Source organism: Gorilla gorilla, chromosome 11 (genome assembly GCF_029281585.2).
Source record: "Gorilla gorilla gorilla isolate KB3781 chromosome 11, NHGRI_mGorGor1-v2.1_pri, whole genome shotgun sequence".
NCBI lineage: Eukaryota > Metazoa > Chordata > Mammalia > Primates > Hominidae > Gorilla > Gorilla gorilla.
This window is the reverse complement of record NC_073235.2, coordinates 112536598-112559083: the sequence shown is the minus strand read 5'-3', so window position 1 is coordinate 112559083 and position 22486 is coordinate 112536598. Positions and strand designations below refer to the sequence as shown.

Below are 22486 nucleotides of genomic sequence, written 5' to 3'. Positions count from 1 at the left end.
TTTAAAAAAACAAAGACTGATGTGAGATCCAGGAAAACCCTATCTTGGGACAGAAGCTCATAGGTCCTTGATTGGTGCTCTGAGTTTAGAGGGCATACACATGGGGCTCTTGGTTCTTAGGTCCTTTTCTCTTGATGATTAGGAAGTTTATATGCAGTGAGTAGCTACTGAGGAAACTTCTGAGCCAGACTCATAGGCCTCCATATTATAATCTCCCTGAGGAACTTAGAAGTCTTAAGGCTCTAACTTGAAGTGTACATCAGAGCAAGAACTCCATTTGATGGCATTCTTTGAAAACTTGTTCTTAAACATGATGAACAGACACACACACACACACACACACACACACACACAGAGAGAGAGACACAGACTAGGGAAGCACCATTATTGATTAGGGTTTCAATTATCTTACCCCAAAATCATGGGCTGGGGTAATTTGGGGAGAATTGTTTTAGAAATTGTTTATATTTAAGATCTAACAGTTTTGCCCAACATCTCACACCTTGCAACACATTTAGTATTTTCTTTCTTTTAAATAGAATGTCGGTAGTTAATGGTAGCTATATTTTTAATTACTTAAGTGGTCTAATTCTATGCCATTCTCACCCATTTCATGAAGATATTTTTGGATATTTTGAAGGCAAATTATTATCCTTGATATGTACAGAAAATTGAAATGATCAAGTATCCTGAAATTCTTTAAAGATTTTATTTAAAAATGAATGTAATAAATATGCAATATTAAAATTGTATCATTTTTAGAATTGTGTACTAAAGCTATATTTTGCATGCAGAATAGTGACTTTCCTTAAGCTCAAAGTTTGATTTGAGATTAAACGTGAATATTATTCTGTTCTTCAACCTTAAACCTAAGTACAGCTGCTAGACTATATCTCTTCCTGTTTCAAGAGAAATTAATAACATGCCCAAGGTCAGATCCCTGGTCAGAGGCAGAACTGGGATGAAGTCCAAATCTTTGAACTTTAGTTTAATGCTTTTTTTTTCAAGCATACTAGAGTGACCCCTTTTACTTTGTAGCCAGCTAGTGTAAACCACTGGGATAATTTACATAGCTACATTATGTGTATTTCCAATCCAATTTTACAGAAATGTCAAATGAAAATCTACATATAGAAAATAATAGGTAAATAAATTAGAAGATTTCTATTATTTACACTCAATAATTCATCATTACACTACTCCAAGTGAGTGTTTCTTAATACCTTTAAGCAATGATCCAATTTGTAAATCTTACACTATTTAGGGGAATAATTTGTTGAGTAAGGGCCAACTACTGTCTCCAGAGAGGGTCAAAATGGAATCATAAAAATCTCAAAGTTGGCAAAGTATGAACAGATATCTACTCCAACAACATGACAAAACCATGGAATAAAACTGATGTGGTCTGTCACCTGTTTCTGAATGAGCTCCTGTCCCTTCTCTGGATGCATATGTACAAGGTTCAGCTGGGGAGATACTGACCTCCGGAAAGGATAAATATCTCGAACATAGGTCTGTGTGGATTACATAAAGAGACAAAAAAAAGAGTTCAAAAGATTAAACATTTTTCCTCATTTCTTCTTTACCCAAAGATCTAAGCACTAGGATGCTATGCCAGGAGAAAAGCAGCTAAAGGCAATGTACTAAACAACACTCTGGAAGATCACTGTAAAGTGATGTCAGTGAGCATCCTGAGGCCCTTCTGCTCATTAGATCAAATCAGCATGGCCTTGTTTAACATAGTAGAAAAGAGATGCAAAACAGCATTCAAATTCCAAATAGACACACATAGGTATTATACGGGCAACGTAATTTTTCATGTAATAATGATCAATACCTAAGTGTCTTATCTAGCTTATCTCATTTAACTATTACAACTGCTCTAGCATGGAGACCATTATCATTACCTTCATTTTACACACAAGAAAACCAAAGGGTAGAAAGGTGAAGTCGCCAGTCAAAAGCCCCATTGATAGTAAGATGGTGTGACCCAGGTGTCCATACTATTACCTTCTAAACAGCGATGCCTCCCTGACTGTGAGCCACCCTCAGGTAGGCATGATAAGCCTTTGGCACAACTCAACGGGGATGTCATTACTGGTGTCTCACCTTATTGTAGTGGATAAGGTTCCATCGTTTATCCATAAGAAAATAATGTGTTGACTGGGATTCTGGGATATTAAAAAACTCCAGACACTCCTAGAACAATAGCAACAAATTTTAATAAATGTTTATCAGGAAGATATTATGTGCTAGGCAGTAAGGTGACAGATACAAATTTTGAAAAAACAAGGTAACCTCTTACGAGAATTATCTGTATATATTGATGTCTTATGTAAATTGTATACATTAGATATGTGTGTGTATATATGTGTATACACACACACACATATATATATACACATATATATACACACATACCATGGCTGCATATATACCCACACAGAGCTATCCAAAGAATGGTATGATAAAGACTGATAATGTGATATGGACCATCTGCTCTCATAGTGCCCAAAGATGTACAATTATAATTCAGACTGAGTGATGGACTGTGGAGGAACAGTGGCACCTACTGGTCTCAGCATCAGGAAGAAAGCATGTTTGAGAAACATTTAAGAATAATATAAACTATCATGCACTGTGCACATTATATACTATATACTAGGCATAGATAACTTGTATAACCTGAACTAGTATCTCAGTACTGTTGAAAATGAAACTGAGACTAGAGAAGTCTTATCACTTGATTTAGGTCACACTGGTTGTGGTGAAGGCAGCGTTTGAATATACTCTGTTTGCCTTCCTGCTATCCTACCATTCATCGTGAGTATAAAAATGGAGTATTTGTTGAAGTTGGGCCTTAGAAATTCTCTGGAGATGTCTGAATGAGGCCAAAAGGAGTAGTAATGTCCCTTTCTACTGAAATAAGATGCATGAGTTTGGAGAAGTTGATTTTTTTTTACAGAGGTCTCTTCTACTTACATCTGGGCCCAGAACTATGTTCCTGAAAATCAGATTACTAAAAGTTTACTGACTAAAGTCAGTAGAAGTGGGGAAAATTATGGAAGGAAATAGCATAAGGAAATAATAGTGGGGCAGATTTTAGAAGAGTAAAGAAATGCATATATCCATTTAAAGACAGAAAAATGCCATTTTATTCTAAAATGGATCTTCAGTGAGGTGGCCATAGCATTGTCCTTAAAAATTGTTTCTGTTAAAAGTCATTCCTACCTTCAACAGGGCTTCAAATTGAGTGTCTTCATGGACTGGTAACTGAGTTGGGATATCGCACTCATTCTGTCCATGAACTACCAAGGTTTTAGTACCTATGGAAGATAAAAATAATAATAAACTGACTTTTACTATAGAAAATTTGTATTTTAAAGCATAAAATATTAAAATATTATCAATAAGCTGATGTTTTTACTGTTAATTACAATTCTTAATTCATAGTTACATATATATTTTATTTCTTTATTTTTAACCTGGAAGTTTAAGATTAATGTATATATATTTTTTAATATATTCACTTATTAAAAGTGATAGGTATGGAGTTCCCAATACTTTTTTAAAATTTTTATTTTTAGTAGAGACGGGGTTTCGCCATGTTGCCCAAGCTGGTCTCAAACTCCGGACCTCAAGCAATCCACCTGCCTCGGCCTCCCAAAGTGCGGAGATTACAGGAGTGAGCCACCGCGCTCGGCCAAGTTCTCAATACTTCTACCTGTCTTTTACATGCATAATTGTATTTAAATCTCATAGCCACCCCATGATGTGGGTGTTATGATTTTTTATCTTACAAATGAGGAAAAAGAGAAATGGAATAACTTAAGAGACATATTTATTTAGCGGAAGAGTTAAAACTCAAACCTCAAGCATTTCAACAAGTAGTACATCCCTGTTTTCTAGATGAGGTGACCAGGCAATAAAAGTTAAGAAAATATAAACAGGGATATTAGCAAAACCAAAACATGTACTTGAAATGTAGCTGAAAGCTACATTTTCTGTATTCTTCTTGGCTGATTGAGACAATATTTATTCTACTTCATTCATTAATTACAAATCTTTGTGGACATTACGATATACCTCGATTTTTAGGGAGTTGTTTTTAAGTATGTTAAAAATAGGAGTTTCTTTGCTGTAATAAAAACTGATCACTTTTTTTGGATAATCTACAGAACATATACATACACAATTCCCATTCATCGAATGCTTATCATGAGCCAGGTATGGCAGCAAGTATTTCACATATCTCAACTCATTTATTCCTCACAATTGTGAAGTATGAATTATATCCCTATTTTATACACAAACAAAGAAAGCTTTGAGAAATAATGTACTTCTTCACAGTTAATACTAGTTATGTGACTAATAAATGACAGTGCTATGATTTAAACACAGGCTTTTTTGCTGCGAGAACCTGTGTTCTCATCTCTACGTAATTCTGTCTTTCACTTTTATTTCAATATATGTATCATCTCAAATTTTCTTAGTCACTGCACAAGGATAAAGAATTGTCAAAATCTTTGTCTTAAGGCAAAACAAGCTATCTGAAGTGAAAAGGAACCGTATCTTGAGTTTACATCACGCTTCATGTTCTTTTGTAATGCTCCTTCTTCCTGCTTTCCCCTTTTCCAATTTTTCATAAAGCCCTCTCTCATGGAGTTTACAAAAGACTGGAGTCCATGCCATACAAACAATATTATTCTCCTTGCACTGCCAAAAATTCACTCAAACAAGCTTTCAGTTCAGCTGGCTCTCTGCAATAGACTTAAATAAATCTTCAACCTTGGCAGCCCTTCAAGGACTGATTCATGCGGATCTCAGTTCTGAGTCTCCCTTTTCAGCTGGCAACCGCTGACTTTTTAAAGGGTCTATTGTATTTCCTCTGATTATATTAAACAAAAATTCTTTGAAGCACTCAATACTGGGGGTTAGAACTCTGAAAATTTTCTCATGAATGAAAGAGAATCTTAGTCTTTCAAAGGGCTATTTATAATTTTTTTTAAAGTTATGTTACTAAAAAGTAGTAGTGGCTTACCTGGCATTGAAGCGGTCACCAGGAGCTTCACCTCACACTGCTCCTTCTTCATCGTCTGCTTGAGATCCTTGAAGAAGAGGCCCTCCACGTAACCCACCACCTCCCACAGGAATGTCAGGGTGGCTGAAATGGCATCCATCCCCCACTCGCAGGGGGTCCGCACAAAGTACATGATTAATCCTACCTAGAAGTCAGGATAAGAAGAGTTCACAAAGCTACAATAATCCTGAGCTCACATTCTCATTTCCTTAGCTTTTCTTGTTTTAAACTCGACCTTCTTCTGTGCCTTCATATTCTCTGTTCAGATGCTTCTCTAACACTTTCAATGTTACCAGGAGAGGGCATAACTGGAAAACTGACCACACAGGCTGTTGTACATTTTTATATATCATTAAAATGGCGAATTCTTAATAAAAAAGCAGATCATTCCCCCCTCCCCCCACCCAGGCATCATGTCACTTGGTAGCTAGGTACTTGGGCCATCTAAAATTCATCTGTATAAGAAGTTTGTCCAAGCATTATTTGCAGCTTGGATTATGTCTAATAGTCTCAAACCTAAGAGCACGCTGCTTGGCTAAGTTGATGAACTTCAAAATTTTTGTGTGTCTTCTTTTTTTTTGTTTCTAAATTCAGGGGTACACGTGCAGGTTTGTTACATAGGTAAATGTGTGTCATGAGGTTTGTTGTGACAAACCTTACATTATTTTATCAGCTGGGTTGTTTGCATATCTTCTAATGTAATTTTGAAAAACTGTGTGCTCTTTTGCACCTTTTAAAGTTGACATCTAAAATGCCTCATTCAAAGTTTATTTTTTTGTTAATAGGAGGTAGAATATGTTCAGCATTCTATACATTGAAATAAGATGAGGACTGACTATAATTGGAATATTTGATGAAATAACTTTCAATTATCCTATTCAATAATGTGCAAATATTCAGAAAGAAATAGTGTAAATTTTTTTTTCTTGTGGGTTTTAACCATTGTTTCTTCAAAAATTTTGTAGTCCTGGAAAACTTTCTAGTTATGTTGAAAGAATCAGTGTCACAAACCTAATCTGTTTTGGTGTTCTAAATGCTGGACACCCTAAGGAGGGCCAACCCTCACCCTTAATAGAAATTTATAAAACATAGGACCAGATAGAAAGTCCTATGAGTTAAAGTGCATTGATCAATCAGAAAAGATGATTTCTTAAAACTACTAATAACATAGAATTCAGATTGTTTCTCCAACCTACATGCCTGTCAGTGCAGCCTGGTAATCTCTGGGATGATGGGTTGGGTCTTCCTTGTGTGCACTAGAATAATGGTTGAGATGGCAGACTTACTCAACAAGTGTTAGTGCATATCTGTTAAGTTGAGTATTTGGAGATTTATTTCTTTTAAAACTATCTGGGCATCAAGCTCCCTTAAAAATATTTTTGTTGCGGAGCTAAAGGATAGAGGAGAGCAATGGTCTGGGCAAGCATTTCTCCTATTCAGTGACCTGGGGAAGGGGCAGGTACACAGGCAAGCGAAAGAAACACTGAAGTCGCTCTCACCTCCAGTCCCTCTTTGGGCTCTTTCCACACCAGCCTGGATGGAGTGTAAATTTGGCAGGGCACACACCTAAACTGAGGGAGGCCCTGACATTTGGCTTTCCAAATCCACCTTTGGTTTTTGTGTGGTGTAGACAGAACCCAGAAGTAGTGGATGCTTGGCTGGAAAGCTTTCCAGATAGAACGGCCGTAGGCTGTTGTCACTGAGCAGGATGCTGTAGCTGGTGGACTTCCTATGTTAGAGCCATATGGGACTCATGGCAAGAACTCAGGGGGTCTAAAGCACCTGCAGAAGCTGAGGGGAGGTTGAGTCTCCTGGCAAACAGTGCCAGGAGCAGACAGGCTTTGAGTGACAGCAGCCATGGGCTTGAGTTTGTGCCCATCCAGATATCCAGCAACCAGCCAGACTTAAGAACATGGTCTCACAAATGAAGGACCCAGATAAAATGCAAGGGGTGAGATGTGGAACACAGGTCTTTTTTCTCCCCAACTCCACATAGCTATAGAGACAAAAGCAGTGGGAAGGAGGGAGAATTCCTAGAGACTATGCATTTTTATCCAAGAGAGACTCAAAACCACCAAAAAGTACTGTTTATGTTTTGGTACCGGTCTGAACTTAAATCTGGATTGGACATTTATTCATATTTTTTTCCCTTGCCAACCAGCAAGTAGGCACTCAGAAGAAAGATGACCAAATTAGTCTTAGACAAAAGAAAGGAATTACAAATGTTCTCTGCACACGGGGGTTGTGGTGGGAGTTAAATTTATCACCCTGCTAGGGATGCATATGCATATGGATAACTGAAGGAGTATGCTCAGCACAGACATTAATTTGGCTATTTGTCTGCCTGGATTAAGGGGCAGTTTCAAGGCGTAGTCATCAGGTTCTAGTCCCCAAACTGCATATTCATTTGGGGTTTAAAAAAAGAATGTGAAGAAATTGGTAAGTCTCAGAGGATCAGAAAAGAACTGCCAGGGCAGTTAAAACTGTCATACACAGTTGCCATGGAAAAATACATACACAAAAACTTTCCATCTAGGACAACAGTTGCATCTGTGTGTGTGTGTGTGTGTGTGTGTGTGTGTGTGTGTGTGTGTGTGTGTGTGTGTGTGTTTAAACATAGAGATAGGAAAAGAGGAAAAAATACTAAAAGAACACATGTTTTCTCAACAGAAAACAAAAATAAAGAACAAACATAAGGAAGTTATATATTGCTAAAGGAAGACAGAGAGGAAACTGACATTTATATTGACTGTCCTCCATATGTCAAAGAGTATGCCAGGCAGGGGCTTCCCTACACAGAATTTAGTTGACCAGGATTTGCCTTTAGTAATGTAATTAATGGAAATTTATTGAAAAAAATCTCCTAAGACCTTTTCATCATGGTGCTGCTTCGTAATTGGAAATGAACATTTATAACTCACCAAATAGTTGAATAGGATGTGAGATGTCTGAGCAGGAAAGTCTCCAATATTCAAGAGAAGTTTGCGCAGCATGTACATTAACTCATCCTGAAAGAAGAACAGAATTTTTAATGTTTCCTTCAGCTGCCATGCTGTAGAAAATAAAATTAACTTCTTGAAAATTCGGGACTGGGTGAGGGATTTTTTTTACTTTTGCACACATATTGATTTCAATTATGTTCAACATTTTAATATAGTATATGTGATACTTGTTAAATAGTATTTAAACCATCTGGAACACCTTTCTCCTAGGAGCTAACACATAAAAATCACTGAGCAGTAAACGACTTTGTTCTTTTTAAATTGACACTGTGTGTGTAGGTCACAGGCAAGTCACAGGAAAGCTGTATATTTAGTTAACTCTATTGGCCATATATGAGGAGGACCTATGTTGAAAAATCATTAAACAAACCATGTTTTTGTGAACGTCTTAATTCTGCTTTCTAGGTTTTGAGTCAAAGAGAAAAAGAGAGGTTACAAGAGACTAGATTGAAATGTCTGTAATTAACTTTACCTTTCAGAAAGTAAACTTAACCTTCCAGTGAATATGACTATAGCATAGAAATGAACAAATAATTTTTAATCATCGCTGTATTTTGCCACTGCTTGAAAAACTACTTTTATTTGGCATGATATTCTTACAAGGTGGTCTGACAAATCAGGTTTTTGGTTAATGAAAAATTTTAACATATTCTAATAATCATACCTGCATCAGACTGCCAAGCAATCAGAATTCAATGAAGGTACTCAATAGTAAGAACATTATACTTAATTTAATCTTGCAGTATTTTAGGATCCTCACTAGCAATGTAACATATATATATATATAGAAACATGAATTAATGGAGAAATTAAAAACAGCAAAGTTAAGTATTGCTCATCATTATCATTATTTAAAAAGTACTTATTGGTTGTGTATTGGAGGGCATTGAGTTGCATGCACTGCACTATAAAGTTCTTTGCATGATTTTAACAGTGTTCACACTTGTAGCCACGGAGCTACGCTAAAAAGGAAGAGGAATTTACTTGTCTATTGCTGATGGTCAGTTTTTCCAGAAAATGTCGAAGAACCGTTGATGGATCTTCAATTAGACAGTTCCATAAGACTTGTTGAGCCACAGCACTCACTTCAGAAGAGAAAGAAAGTTGAACATTTGTCTTAAATGGAGTTAAGTCTATGAGACAAAGTATTTGACAATTTACAAGCTTTAGTCTCTGCTTTTTGCCTTAAAAGGCTCTGTGAACTCTTTTTTCTTTTGAAAGGTAGGTGTTTGTTCTCTTTGTTGTTGTCTCTGAACATTTTCACATGTAAAGAACAGGTTACCAAAAAGTGTAGGAGTTGTCTTCAGGTATCAGCAATGCTTTTGCAAAGAATATCTCTGTGAATATATGCAATGGTCTTTGTTGTGGAAGTCACCCCAATAATAGCAGCAGTCAGCACTTATTAAATTACAGTCATATTTTATTGTTTATTTTATGGAGAAACTATGAAAGACTATTTGGTTTTTGAAAATATGTTTTGGTTTAGAATGCATATGAATTAGGGATTTATTTTTCTGTCCACATGAATGCTTCAAACAGTATCTCCTTCAGCAAGATAAAGCAGTTGAGCCAGTAACAATTAGGTTCTCACTTCTAACGAAGAAGTCTTAAGAATAAATAATTAATCCTAATGAGAAAGAAAGTGCTATTTCTGTGGGGAAAGTGGTCAGGCTAAGATTGTCTAGAAGTGCCCAGACTAAGAAAGCAGGTGGGTAAAAAACAGGGCCAGTAAGCACTGAATGGTCTTTAGTTTCAACGTGTTTCCCAATTCCATTGGTTTTCAAAAGTAGGAATACAGAATTTAGCATAAATTTATTTCAAATAAATGATACCAAATTTTGATTCAGAAACAAGCCATACAGTTAAAGTTAAAGGACATATAAATAATATTAACAAAAATATAAATCCAGAGCTGTAGCTTTCATGTGTCTCTATAACTAATTAAAATAGGTGTGAGTTTTTCTCAGGTTGATATTGATTGTAAAAATATCTTTACATGTGAAATAAGCCAGGCACAGGAAAACAAATACTGCATGTTTTCACTCATTTGTAGAAGCTAAATAAGTTGATCTCTTGGAAGTAGACAGTAGAATAGTGCTAACTAGAGGCTAGGAAGGGGAGGCGGGAGCGAGGCATGGGAAAGGTTGGTTAATGGATAAGAAATTACAGCTAGATAGCAGGAATAAGTTTCAGTGTTCTTTAGCACTGTAGGGTGACTATAGGTAACAATAATTTATTCTATATTCTCAAATAGCTAGAAGAGAGAATTTTGAGTGTTCCTAACACAAAGAAATACTGTTTGAGGTGAAGGATATGCTAATTACCATGATTTGATCATTACACATTGTATACAGGTACTGAAATATCACTGTACCCCATAAATATGTACAATTATTATGTGTCAATTAAAACTTTAAAATTGTTCATGTTATTTTTATTTTAATTGCTTAAGTAAGGCAGTTTCATGCTTAAAACATGAAAAATACAAAAAAATGCAAAGAGAAAAATAAGACTGGGAAGTCCACTCATCACAGAAACAACTATTAACAGTCTGGAGTATGTCATTTCACATACATGAAATATATACTTACGTGCATTATTTTATTTTATTTTTATTTTTGAGATGGAGTCTCACTCTGTTGCCCAGGCTGAAGTGCAGTGGTGCGGTTTCAGCTCACTGCAACCTCCGCCTTCCAGGTTCAAGCAATTCTCCTGCCTCAGCCTCATGAGTAGCTGGGATTACAGGCATGTGCCACCACGCCTGGCTAATTTTTGTATTTTTAATAGAGACAGGGTTTCGCCATGTTGGCCAGGATGGTCTCGAACTCCTGATCTCAAGTGATCTGCCTGCCTCAGCCTTCCAAAGTGCTGGGATTACAAGCATGAGCCACCGTGCCCAGTCTACTTACATGTATTTTAAAATAGTACTATATATAGAAAATATTCTTTGGTATTCGGTTTTTTACTTAGCAATATATTAACACTTTTTATATTAATATTCATCTAGAATGCAATTCCAGCATTCACAGAATGTTATCATATGGAGGTACTATGATTAACTAATTGCTTATTGTTAGGGATTTAAAGTCTTTCTAAATATTTTTTATTTTAAATAATGATCAGTGTACAACGTCCTTTATACAGCCCTCATGATTGTCTTAGGAAATTGCTAGAAGCCAAATCTGTGTCAAAAGCTTTTCACACTTTTAAGGTTTTTGATACGTATCATGAAACTCTGTTCTGGAATGCTTGTACAGAGTTTTATACTTCATCAGCAAAGTATGAAGATGCTCTTTCCCCTGCTTTTTCACCAGCAATAGATATTTTCATTTAAAGTAATATTTGCCGACTTTCTGGCTGAAATGTAAGATTTAATTACAGTTTTAAACAATGATGTTGTTTCCAGGTGTTACTGGCCATTGGATTGCCTGCTGATATCCTTTGCCCAGTTTTCTAACGGGGTTTTAAAAAATTATTAGTGAGTTATAAGAGCTTTTTAAAATGTAACGTTAAGAAATTCACCTTTGTCTGTCACAAATGTTACTCATCTTTTCCCTTGGTTTATCGTTTCATTTTGCAATTATTCTTTTTAGGTAGTTAGCACGTCAGGAAAGGTAATCACGTAAGAGAGATGGTATTAGTGGTGTCAAGCTAATAGCTAAGGTTTCTAAGGTTTGATTTCTATGTGGCTAAATAATTATTGTGTTGTTCTGTTCTCTGGTCACGAACAATGCTCCTGGACCCAACTACCTATTTTAAATGCAATTTTTTTGGCCATAAAGGTAGAGGGAGAAGGAGGTGGAGAGAGTGATACTGTTAGCGCAGTATGTTACAAATCTGTAATTATAATATGTGCATAAAACAGTTCAACATGTGGCCAGTAGATAATGTGTTTAAGAGCAACCTACTGTCTTCTATCAGATAAACAGCTTAAGAATGTCACTGATGATCTGACTGTTCAAAACTGTACCTGCTACTCCATCTTCCCGCACCTCACCATCCTCCATCAGATGAACAATGGGAAGTACTGCTGCACAGATGCATGCTGGGAACACTGCTTGTGGGGGCTGAGGCACATGGTGGTTCGGCGTGTGTTCAGTGGTATGTTCCTCATCTAAAATGGGAGACAAAATCAGGGTGCTTTTCTCAGTAACGTAATTCTTTGTTGCTACTGTTGTTTTGAGATAGGGTCTCACTGTCACCCAGGCTGGAGTACAGTGGCATGATCACTGCTCACTGCAGCCTCGACTTCTTGGGCTCAAGAGATCCTCCTGTCCCAGCCTCCAGAGTAGCTGGGACCACATAGGTGTGCCACCACACCTAATTTTTTTATTTTTTGTAGAGATGAGCCCTCACTATGTTGCCCCAGTCGGTCTTGAACTACCGGGCTCAAGCAATCCTCCCACCTCCACCTCCCAAAGTGCTGAAATTACAGGCATAAGCCACTGCATCTGGCCTCAGTCATATAATTTTAATGCAACATTTCTCAGTTCAAGGCATACTTATTTAAAAGCATAATCCTAGCAATGAGAAAATGCCAACATTTTAAAAAAGATTACGTTACACAAAGTGCCTCTTCATTTTATAACAAATAAAAAAAACCAGCCCACTTTCCAAGTACCATTATTCTTGTTTGGTAGAGAAGCAAAGCACAGACATTCTGGGACAAGTGGATTGGTTCACAATATTAAATCAATGAAGATAAAATTCTAAGTGGAGACTAAGACATTTTTCATAGATGCAACTGGTTGTGTGCATGTGAGTGTGTGAGAGATAGTAAGCAGTAATATGGGGTAGAAGAAAACACACATGCACTTAGGATAAGAATGACATAGCCCACCCATATTAATGTTTTCATCCTCATTGATAAATACAATAACAAATTAAAAATAAATATAATTGCATATAGGAATAAAGGAAAAAGGTTAGATTTAGTAGGCAAGGAAGGTAGAAAAGGTATTTAACAGCTTATTAATATGAAAATATACATGTCACTTTTCTAAAGCACTAAAGAATTGTGAGTGTTTGATTCTCAGATTAAAACTTAAATGACTATTTGGGATTTTAGAAGGCCTATGAAGGACTAGAGGGTAAGAGACTTATACTGTCATTCTCAGTCCGGGCTTTGAGAGGTGAAGCCAGCTGATCTTCTGGGTTGGATGAGGACTTGGAGAACTTTTGTGTCTAGCTAAAGGATTGTAAATGCACCAATCAGCGCTCTGTGTCTAGCTAAAGGATTGTAAATGCACCAATCAGCACTCTGTAAAATCGCACCAGTCAGTGCTCTGTGTCTAGCTAAAGGATTGTAAACACACCAATCAGCACTCTGTAAAATGGACCAATCAGCACTCTGTAAAATGGACCAATCAGCACTCTGTAAAAGGGACCAATGGATGTGGGATGGGCCAAATAAGGGAATAAAAGCTGGAATAAAATAAAATAAGGGAATAAAAGCTGGCCACCCGAGCCAGTAGTGGCAACCCGCTTGGGTCCCCTTCCACATTGCAGAAGCTTTGTTCTTTCGCTCTTCACAATAAATCTTGCTGCTGCTCACTCTTTGGGTCCGCATTACCTTTATGAACTGTAACACTCACTGTGAAGGTCCGTGGCTTCATTCTTGAAGTCAGCGAGACCAAGAACCCACCGGAAGGAATAAATTCTGGACACAGCTTCGTAGTAGATGCATGTGGAAATATTTAAAAATGTATATATATATAGTGGACCAAGCACTTCTGCAACAGTGGAGTATAGATCCCTGAAATCTGTTCTTCCGTAAAAGCAATGAGAATACTGTGAAATACACTTTTTTCGGAGCTTTCAAAATTTACCAAAAGCTTGGAACTATTTGAGGAGCATGTATTAAAAAAAAAAAAAAAAAAAAAAGGAAAAAAGACCAGTGGTATTTCTGGCTTTTTAACTTGCCCTACTCACCTCCCTGTCTTCCTAGGTCCTTAGGAGCCTTGAAAATTGACAACCTTGCAACCATGGTAGCTGTTAAAACCAGCAGCCTAGCAGCCACTGGATGGGCAGAGCAGTTTTGGAGCCCCCTAAAAGCCTCAACACCAGAGAATTGTCACTACTTGACCTATCTAGAACCCCATGGAAAATCCCTGTTCACAAGATTTGTCTTTATTTAGCTTGACTTAAAGCTTAGTGCAAAAAGCTTTATCCCCAGGGCATTTACCAAAAAAAAAAAAAAAATCAGCAACAATTATTTAACATTGTAGCTGTCTGAGGTGCTCATACGAGTTGGGAGAAGCTGGAGGCTGACAAAAATCTTAAAAGGCAAATCTGGGGAATGAGATTTCTAGGGGGCTTGCAAATCACTGACATATTCCTGGTTATCTAGATGGCTGTACATATGTACAAGGTTGTGCACATGCCCAGGAAAGACCTGAGAAATTCCTCATCTCTCATGTTTGGCTAACCTTGAAGCTCTACACAAGCAGAAAGTACAAAAATGAAGGGCAGAGTTTTAAACTACTGGAACACTGAAGATGTGCCTCAACACACCCAAAGTGGTCCTCAGTAAAGGCTGGAAGACTTATTAGTTCAAGGCACTTAAGAAAATCTCTGTCTAATCATTACCTGACCACTAATGTAACTGAGCAGGGATTTCAGTGCTCACACTCAACAAAGGCTTATTATGGACTTTACAAATTAGTCAAGGAAAGTTACTAAACAAACAAATAGCAACACAATAACAACAAAAAATCCTGATGAGGAAAGGGGGACATTTGATTTGCAGAGTTTCCACATTATATAATTTAAATTGTCCATTTTTCAATAAAAAGTTATGAGACATATAAGAAACCCGGAAAATATTGCCCATATACAGAAATAAAAGCAGTCAACATAAACAAACCCTGAGGAAGCTTAAATGTTGGACTTACTAGACAAAGATTTTGTCAGCTATTATAAATGTTTTATTTTAATATAATGTTATGTTATATAAAACATATTATCTTATAAAGTTATTATAAGATAAAGATATAAATAAAACTATGTCTTTCACATGGCATATCTTATATTTTAAAATGGCAGGCACATATCTTACCTTATCCAAAACTGCAATAAATGTAAACTGACTAATCAAAAGGCAAAATTAGCAGAATGGATAAAAACAAACAAATATGAATCAACTGTTATGTTTAAGAGATGTAATTTAGTTTCAAAGACACAAGTAAGATGAAAGAAAAGGATGAAAGAAGATATGCCATATAGACAGCAATAAAAAATGATGTGGAGTATCTATGTTAACATCAGACAAAGTATACTGTAAGTGAAAAATTTTTACCACAGGCAAAACAGAGCATGTTATAATGATAAAATAATCAATGAGAAAGACACAACAATTATACAAATATCTGCATATCAAGATTTCATGGTACTGAGAGAAGGATTGACATACAGTTCAGTAGAACAGAACTGAAAAACCATAAATATACTACTACATTTATGTTCAATTGCTTTTTTGACAAAGGTGCCAAGAAAATTCAATGGAGAAAATGGTCTTTTCTATGAATAGTGCTGGGACAACTAGTTATCTAAATGCAAAATTCTAACTCATAACATAACAAATATTAACTCAAAGTTGATTACACACCTAAATATAAATGCTAAAACTCTTAGAAGAAAACATAGGAGTAAATCTTTGTGATCTTGGATTAGACAAATTGTGACTTTGGATTAGACAAATTGCGACCTTGGATTAGACAATTGTTTCTTAGATATGACACTAAAAGCACAAATGACAAAAGAAAAACACACACATTGGACCTAATTAAAATAAAAAATTTTGTGCCTCAATGTTACCTTTAAGAAAGTAAAAAAGACACTCTCTTCTCAGCCTTTTGGCTAAGATCAAGTGAAGAAAGTAAAAAGACAAACTACGAAATGGGAGAAAATATTTGCAAATCATATATCTGATAAGTGACTTATATCCAGAATGTATAAATAGTTCTTATAATTTAACAGTTAAAAGACAAATTGCCCAATTTAAAGTGGGCAAAAGATTTGAATGAATACTTTTACAAAGAAGATATACATATGGTCAATAAGCATATGAAAAGATGCTCCATACCGTTTGTCATTAGGGAAGTGCAAATAAAAATCACATTGAGTTACCACTTTATACCCACAGGGATGAATAAAACAAAAACAAAAACAAAAACTAGTGACACACACTGAAATCAGCTGAGGAGGTTTTAAAAACACTGATGGGTCCTACCCTCAGAGATTTTGATTTGGTCTTAGGAACTTTTTTTTTAAGCTTCCCAGTTGGTTGTAATGTACTGTAGCTAGGTGGAAAACTATTAACTGTCTAGAATGATGTATTCTGAACCCTCAGCAATATGATTACATGCAATGTAATTAAAATAGAGCCAACTTAAAAATAACAATTGCTGAGGTAAATCAACAATTTTTTTTAAAGGATGCCATGCTAATTTTTTTTAGAATGTCAAGTCATGAGACTAGTTATTTAATGAAGACAATGTAATCAAGTGAGATAATGATATTAACTGGAAAGTGTTTCAAAACACATAAGTCAGGAGAAATAAAATGTATGCAAGAGGACACACCTTCAGCACTGACGGCTGAACGCACTGACCAGACTGACCCGCGGCGGAAGGAATAATTCCTGTGGGAAGTGCTGGAGGTGCAGGATGGACTCACAGACAGTCGACGGGATGCCAGATTGGTGACTTCTTCTACTGGCAAACAAAATGGGGAATGTGAACTTTGGCTTTATAACAAAAGAGTTATTATCACATTGTTGTTGTATCACAAATGCATACTGCTCTCAGACCATAAGGCTTAAATAATTTTGAGTGTACTTAGAAAAGGAAAAACAAAAATTAAAAAAGCCCTACAGAGGAAAGACAGAAAATATCCCCCAAAGTTTTTACAAAAGCAGGACAGAGAATCACTCAATTCAGAATGATTAATTAATCATTTTTGATACCAACTGACAAACTGCACTTGTGAAGGTTGAAAGTAGTTAATGAAAGATTGGTTGCATTTACTTTAATACACATACTGGATTCAGCAGTTCCCTGAATCATTCATTTAATGTAACTAATGTCCTCCTCTGAAAATGGCTAACTCTAAACTTCAGAAAACAACTTTTCTCTTTCTTTGGTTAGCGTCAGGAAGTGAGAGAGAGATGGAAGGGGGCATATCACCTCATGTCACATAAAATTGTCAATGTTAATTTCAGAGCATGTTATTTCCCTGAGACTCAGCCCCCCAAGAAGTCCTGTGTGCAGAGGGCACCTTCTTCTTCCGGTTCTGAGTTGGGCGTGCATGTGGGCTCATAGCAAGCCTCCTGGGTGATGGGGATGGCAGTGATGAGGCTGGCTTCTCTACCAAGTCGTTTCTTTTCTTCCTCCTGCTGCAAGTTCTTTAAGATGTGTTCTGCCCTTTGATGGGAGCGGGACACAGCCCGGGCTGAAAAGGATTTCTGTGGAGACATAAAGGCAAGTTCATTTAATAGCAATTCTTCTGCAAGGTCACAGGCATAAAGAGTGTTCCAATGAATGACACAAATGTAGTAGTTTGTCCTCAGGAAATGTTAGGATACCCATGATCCAGTTTCATGGATATTTGTCTTTTTACCAAATTTCCAAGCTGTGCATGGTTATGCTATTTTTTTTTCATTCAATCAGAATGACTCTTCATGAACACCTATAATTTCTGGAAGGAATCCTATTTCATCTCAGGATTGGGGGGATATCAATGATTTGCTCTTTAAATATTATGATCAAATAAAATTTTTAAGTACTCTATTTCTTTCTAGAATGTTTTGAACTGTTTTTAAAAGGACATTTATTTCAGGCCGGGTGTGGTGGCTCATGTCTGTAATCCTAGCACTTTGGAAGGCTGAGGCGGGTGGATCACTTGAGGTGAGGAGTTCGAGACCAGCCTGAGCAACATGGTGAAACCCCATCTCTACTAAAAATACACAAATTAGCTGGGCGTGGTGGCGCATGCCTGTAATCCCAGCTACTCAGGAGGCTGAGACATGAGAATTGCTTGAACACAGGAGGCAGAGGCTGCAGTGAGCCGGGATCACACCACTGCACTCCAGCCTGGGCAACAGAGCGAGACCCTGTCTCAAAAAAAAAAAAGAAGGACATTTATTTCATAAGGTTAATAAAATTGAAAGTCAGAATCATGGAAAGGATGAAGAAAGAGAGATCTCTCATATAAGCCAGTTAGTTATATGGCTTATTTCATTTCTGTAGCTCAAGTATCTGTCACACTATAAACACTTAATAATATTTGTGGAAACAAAGTTATGGAATGAAAAATATGAGAGCTGATAGTGTTACTAAGGTTGAATGTAAAATCTGACTCTATTTAACAGTAGCCAAGGCATACTGGAAAAATATCAAGAAAAACTCACTCCTCCATAGATGAAGGATCAGGAACAATGAAGAAAAGAAGATTCACTGTAAAATAGCTATTCTATTCATGTCTTAATTATGATGCTTATGCCCAGACAAGCTCCAAGAGCTTTGGAGACAGAGTCAGTGGCCTCTGAGCAGGGAAGTGATCACTGGAGTTCTTCTCTATCCACTTGAAGTAATGTTTATGCACAATGGCAATTCCAGAACTCTTTGTTGGCTTATAGTCACACAGGGTTCAAGAGACAGGCAGGGGATGTTGATTACTCTTCTACAGGGCTGCATTTGTAGATAATCCCTTTATGGAGGATCTTAACATAAGACTAAAGGTTTCCTATGTTGAAAGGTAGAGTAGCAATTAACAGCATTTTTTTTTCTTTTTGAGATGGAGTTTCGCTCTTGTCACCCAGGCTGGAGTACAATGGCACAATCTCAGCTCATTGCAACCTCCACCTCCTGGGTTCAAGCGATTCTCCTGTCTCAGCCTGCTGAGTAGCTGGGTTTACAGGTGCCTGCCACCATGCCCAGCTAATTTTTGAACTTTTAGTACAATCCATTTTCAGAGCCAGGTAGCTAAGCTGGTGTATTATATTATGGCATAAGGTAAGAACTGTGGAATGAGAAAGATAACTGGATATAAAATCAAGGTACTTGATTTCAAATCCACAGTGAGCTTGGGATACAGATTGTGGCTGGCTCAGATGAACCCACCACCTCTTCAGGAGAAAAATCAAAGATAACTTTATGTTGGTGGTTCAGATGCTGAAATTACTGCACACATGGGAGAAGAACCAGGTGTGTATTTCTCTTTGGCAAGGTACCATCAGATATGAAGGTAGAATTAAGATAAAATAGGCATATTGTGATGGGAAAGAGTTTAAAAAACAGTTCTCCAAAGAAAGCGACAAATGCCTAGAAATACTATGAGTAATATGCAAAGATGTTCAAACTAATTTCATATATTCAACTAAATTTTTCAAAGAAGTGTGAATAAAATAAACAGTAAGTTGTTTTGGCCATTCAAAGTGGCAATTAAAATAATAACACTAGTTAATAAGATATTTTTCAATTCTATTCTATAAGGACAAAGTGATATAACTTTTCTGGGGATATTTTGTGAGATGCATCAAAAACTTTTAATGGTTATTATTTTATTATTGCCATAAATCCCATAGGAATTTATGCAAGGAAACAATGATAAATTTGTGCAAAGAGGTGTTCTTTTTTCTATTTTTGCTTTATTTTCCAAATTTTCTACATTACTCTTGTAATTTAGAAAAATACTATTAAACAGGTGAAAAAGGCATATTATGAAGATCAATTTTTTTCAAAAGGTGCATATTCTTGTTTTTTGTCTATAAATGGACTGTGTTCTAAATCTGACCATTTATGAGTTATATTACATATAGCAGTAATAAGAGCAGGGGGTCTCAGAGTGATGTCTGTGATGATGACACTGATGATCAACAAAATGAAGAATAAACTAAGGTTCAAACAAGGAAATAGCTGCCAACTCTCTTCTTTTTCTTATTTTTTTCAGGGCCAGGGTCCTTAACTTGGCTTGTGTATTATTGGTTAAATAAGTATGTTCGTTTGTAATAAATAGAGGCAAAAGGGCCACCTTTGGCCAAGAAATCAATGCCTAATGCTTTTAGTAGCTTTAAAGGTGGCTTCTGCTTTGATTATAAAACAAGACTTTTTTTTTGAGATCTGCAAGTGCTCGCTACTCGATATTATTCTATTATATTCACAAGGACAAAGATCTTTTGTGCTGACTTTCTGTGTTATTATTACATTCTTACGATGAGAATGAACAAATTACCACAAATATTAATTGTTCTCTTTTACACGTACACCATGGAACCTGGAAGTGTCTGTTACTCACAGACTGGTCTTCATTAATGGGGTCCTGGACACTCCCGCTGCACTGAGGAACCCACGGTGGGTCAAACATTGGGACGGATGGCATTCCAAGCACCGGCGAGGGAAGGGTGAAATTGATACTGGGAGGCGGAATCTGTTAGTTGACATCAGAAAAATTAGGTGAGAGGGAATATAAGCTAGAATGAGGCTGAAGTATAATGATGACACAATCTGTCTCAGGAAGTGTTAATGATCCAAGTGACTTCACACAGAATGAACAAGAATTTTAGAAAAGGGCTATTTGCCAAGATTTTCTGTTATAGAGCACAAGATGAACCTATCTGGGCCTCAGTTTACTAATTCATTAAAAGCTTTCAATCAAATGATCTCTATTTGAGTTTATCAACCCATCCTCCAAAACACACCTGTAAGTTTATATATAGCAAAATGTTTAGAAGATAATTCCCCAGACTTTCATATGCTTACCTCTGGGAATGCTGGTGAGATTTTGAGGTTTATAGAGACTTGATTTTCTTACTCTATATTCTTCTATGTTTTAATTTTTTAACAGTAGGAATGCATTCATGTATGTTAGGTTTACTTATATGATCAGAGAGAAGAAAGAAGAATATCTTTGGCCACATACTGTGACTTTGAGGTTCAACGGTTTAAACAAACCTTGGGTTGGGTTTGCTAATGTAACTCCTCTGTGAGAAGTATCCCTCACCTTAAAAATCTGCTGTGCCCCTTCCTCCATCCGGGGCCAGACCTGATAGCGAAACCTCCAGAGCGTGTGGAACTTGAGGACAGCGTTCAGCCTCTGCACAGTCTCCGGGTGGTGGAACTCTGACATCAGCATGTCGGACACGGCCTCAGGCACCTTCACTGCACACAGCAGGAACATGGCAGCTAGAGACAGTCAACAATTCATCAGCTATGCTTTTAAAATATTGCTTAGTTCCTGGGGTTGGGGAGAAGTGGAAACTGCTTCTATCTTCTGAAAATGACTCCTGAGCTATATGGAGCTAGGCTACCAGCACTGGCAAAAGCAAACCTTCTTTGTACCACCCACAACCTTCCAATAGCTGGTGCGAGGGCAGCAACAACATGACATTTCAGTAGAATCACTCTAAGCAAAGTTTCCTTTGACTCACAGTGAAAAGTGAATGCCAGAGGAAGCAAATGAAATTTAAAAAGTACATCCTGAAATATGTTTTTTAGGAGATAGCTAGAGTCATCTCTTAGTAACCCAAGGACAATAAATAAAGTTATCCTTTAAAAACTACCTCATTTACATTAGCTACACTTTAAAAATTCCACATCATAGGCTCTATTAGAAACATATATCCTTCCCAGAGATAGAAGAGGTTGAGAAACCAAAAGAGATTTAATGAGTCATAATACCATCAAAAATTATTGTGAAAAGCCAAATATCAGTAAGTGAAAGGCCAGGTTCCATGATAGGTTATAAAGCTAATGAATAATGAGCTTCATAAATAAACTTTATAACACAGATAGAGGAGCCAGTGGCAGTTATAAAAACATACCCTACATGGGTAGGTAACGAATCTCTCATGTTCTCTTTCACAGAGCCTAACAATGTGCTTAGGCAGTTGTGCCAGAAGAAATGGGGTTAAATCCTAGTAGCTCTGATACTTCTCTGCCATGAGATCTTGTGCAAGCCTCTTAACTTCTCTTAGCTTGCGATTTTCTTTACTGGTGAACCTCCCAATAAGAACAATAATGATAATACTAATACCTGCTTCCAAAGTTGTTTTTAGAATAAAATAAAAGAATATATGAGAAAGTGCTTTGTGAAGTGAAAAGTACAACGCATTTCTAAAGTATATTGTTTTTTAAAAATAGAGGCAATGTAGTTGTAATGGGAAGGGCATCTATCTGCGCAGTCAGAAAATCTGGGTTTGGTTTCCTTGCCCTTTGAGCTGTGTGAACTTAGGTGAGTCCTTTGAATTATCTGACTCAAGTTTGCTCATCTATAGAATGGTTTATCAATAAGATAATGCATATGATCTAGTTCTATAACAAATGCTAGTTATTGTAATCATTATCTTTTGATAATACTTTTCTTTAGCCTACTAGGTGTTTAAGTCTCCACTCTTTCTCCTTTCCTT

At 36.7% G+C, this 22486-nt stretch overlaps 1 protein-coding gene across 14 annotated transcripts in view; it reads right to left on the bottom strand.

Annotated features, from left to right (window-relative positions):
- The window catches only part of UNC80 (unc-80 homolog, NALCN channel complex subunit), a 234133-nt gene that overhangs the window by 59986 nt on the left and 151661 nt on the right, over positions 1-22486 (bottom strand). For 11 of the 14 annotated variants that reach the window (XM_055380463.1, XM_055380468.1, XM_055380470.1 and 8 more), the window contains 11 exons: positions 21082-21263; positions 20377-20508; positions 17359-17545; positions 16665-16796; positions 12053-12196; positions 9067-9167; positions 8002-8088; positions 5042-5225; positions 3232-3326; positions 2110-2199; positions 1413-1514 (listed from right to left, as the gene is read on the bottom strand). In XM_055380463.1, the coding sequence (XP_055236438.1) occupies positions 1413-1514; positions 2110-2199; positions 3232-3326; positions 5042-5225; positions 8002-8088; positions 9067-9167; positions 12053-12196; positions 16665-16796; positions 17359-17545; positions 20377-20508; positions 21082-21263 (1436 nt within the window). The remainder of the gene's footprint in view (positions 1-1412; positions 1515-2109; positions 2200-3231; positions 3327-5041; positions 5226-8001; positions 8089-9066; positions 9168-12052; positions 12197-16664; positions 16797-17358; positions 17546-20376; positions 20509-21081; positions 21264-22486) is intronic. The other 3 variants (XM_055380464.1, XM_055380469.1, XM_031008741.2) reach the window with 1 other exon arrangement.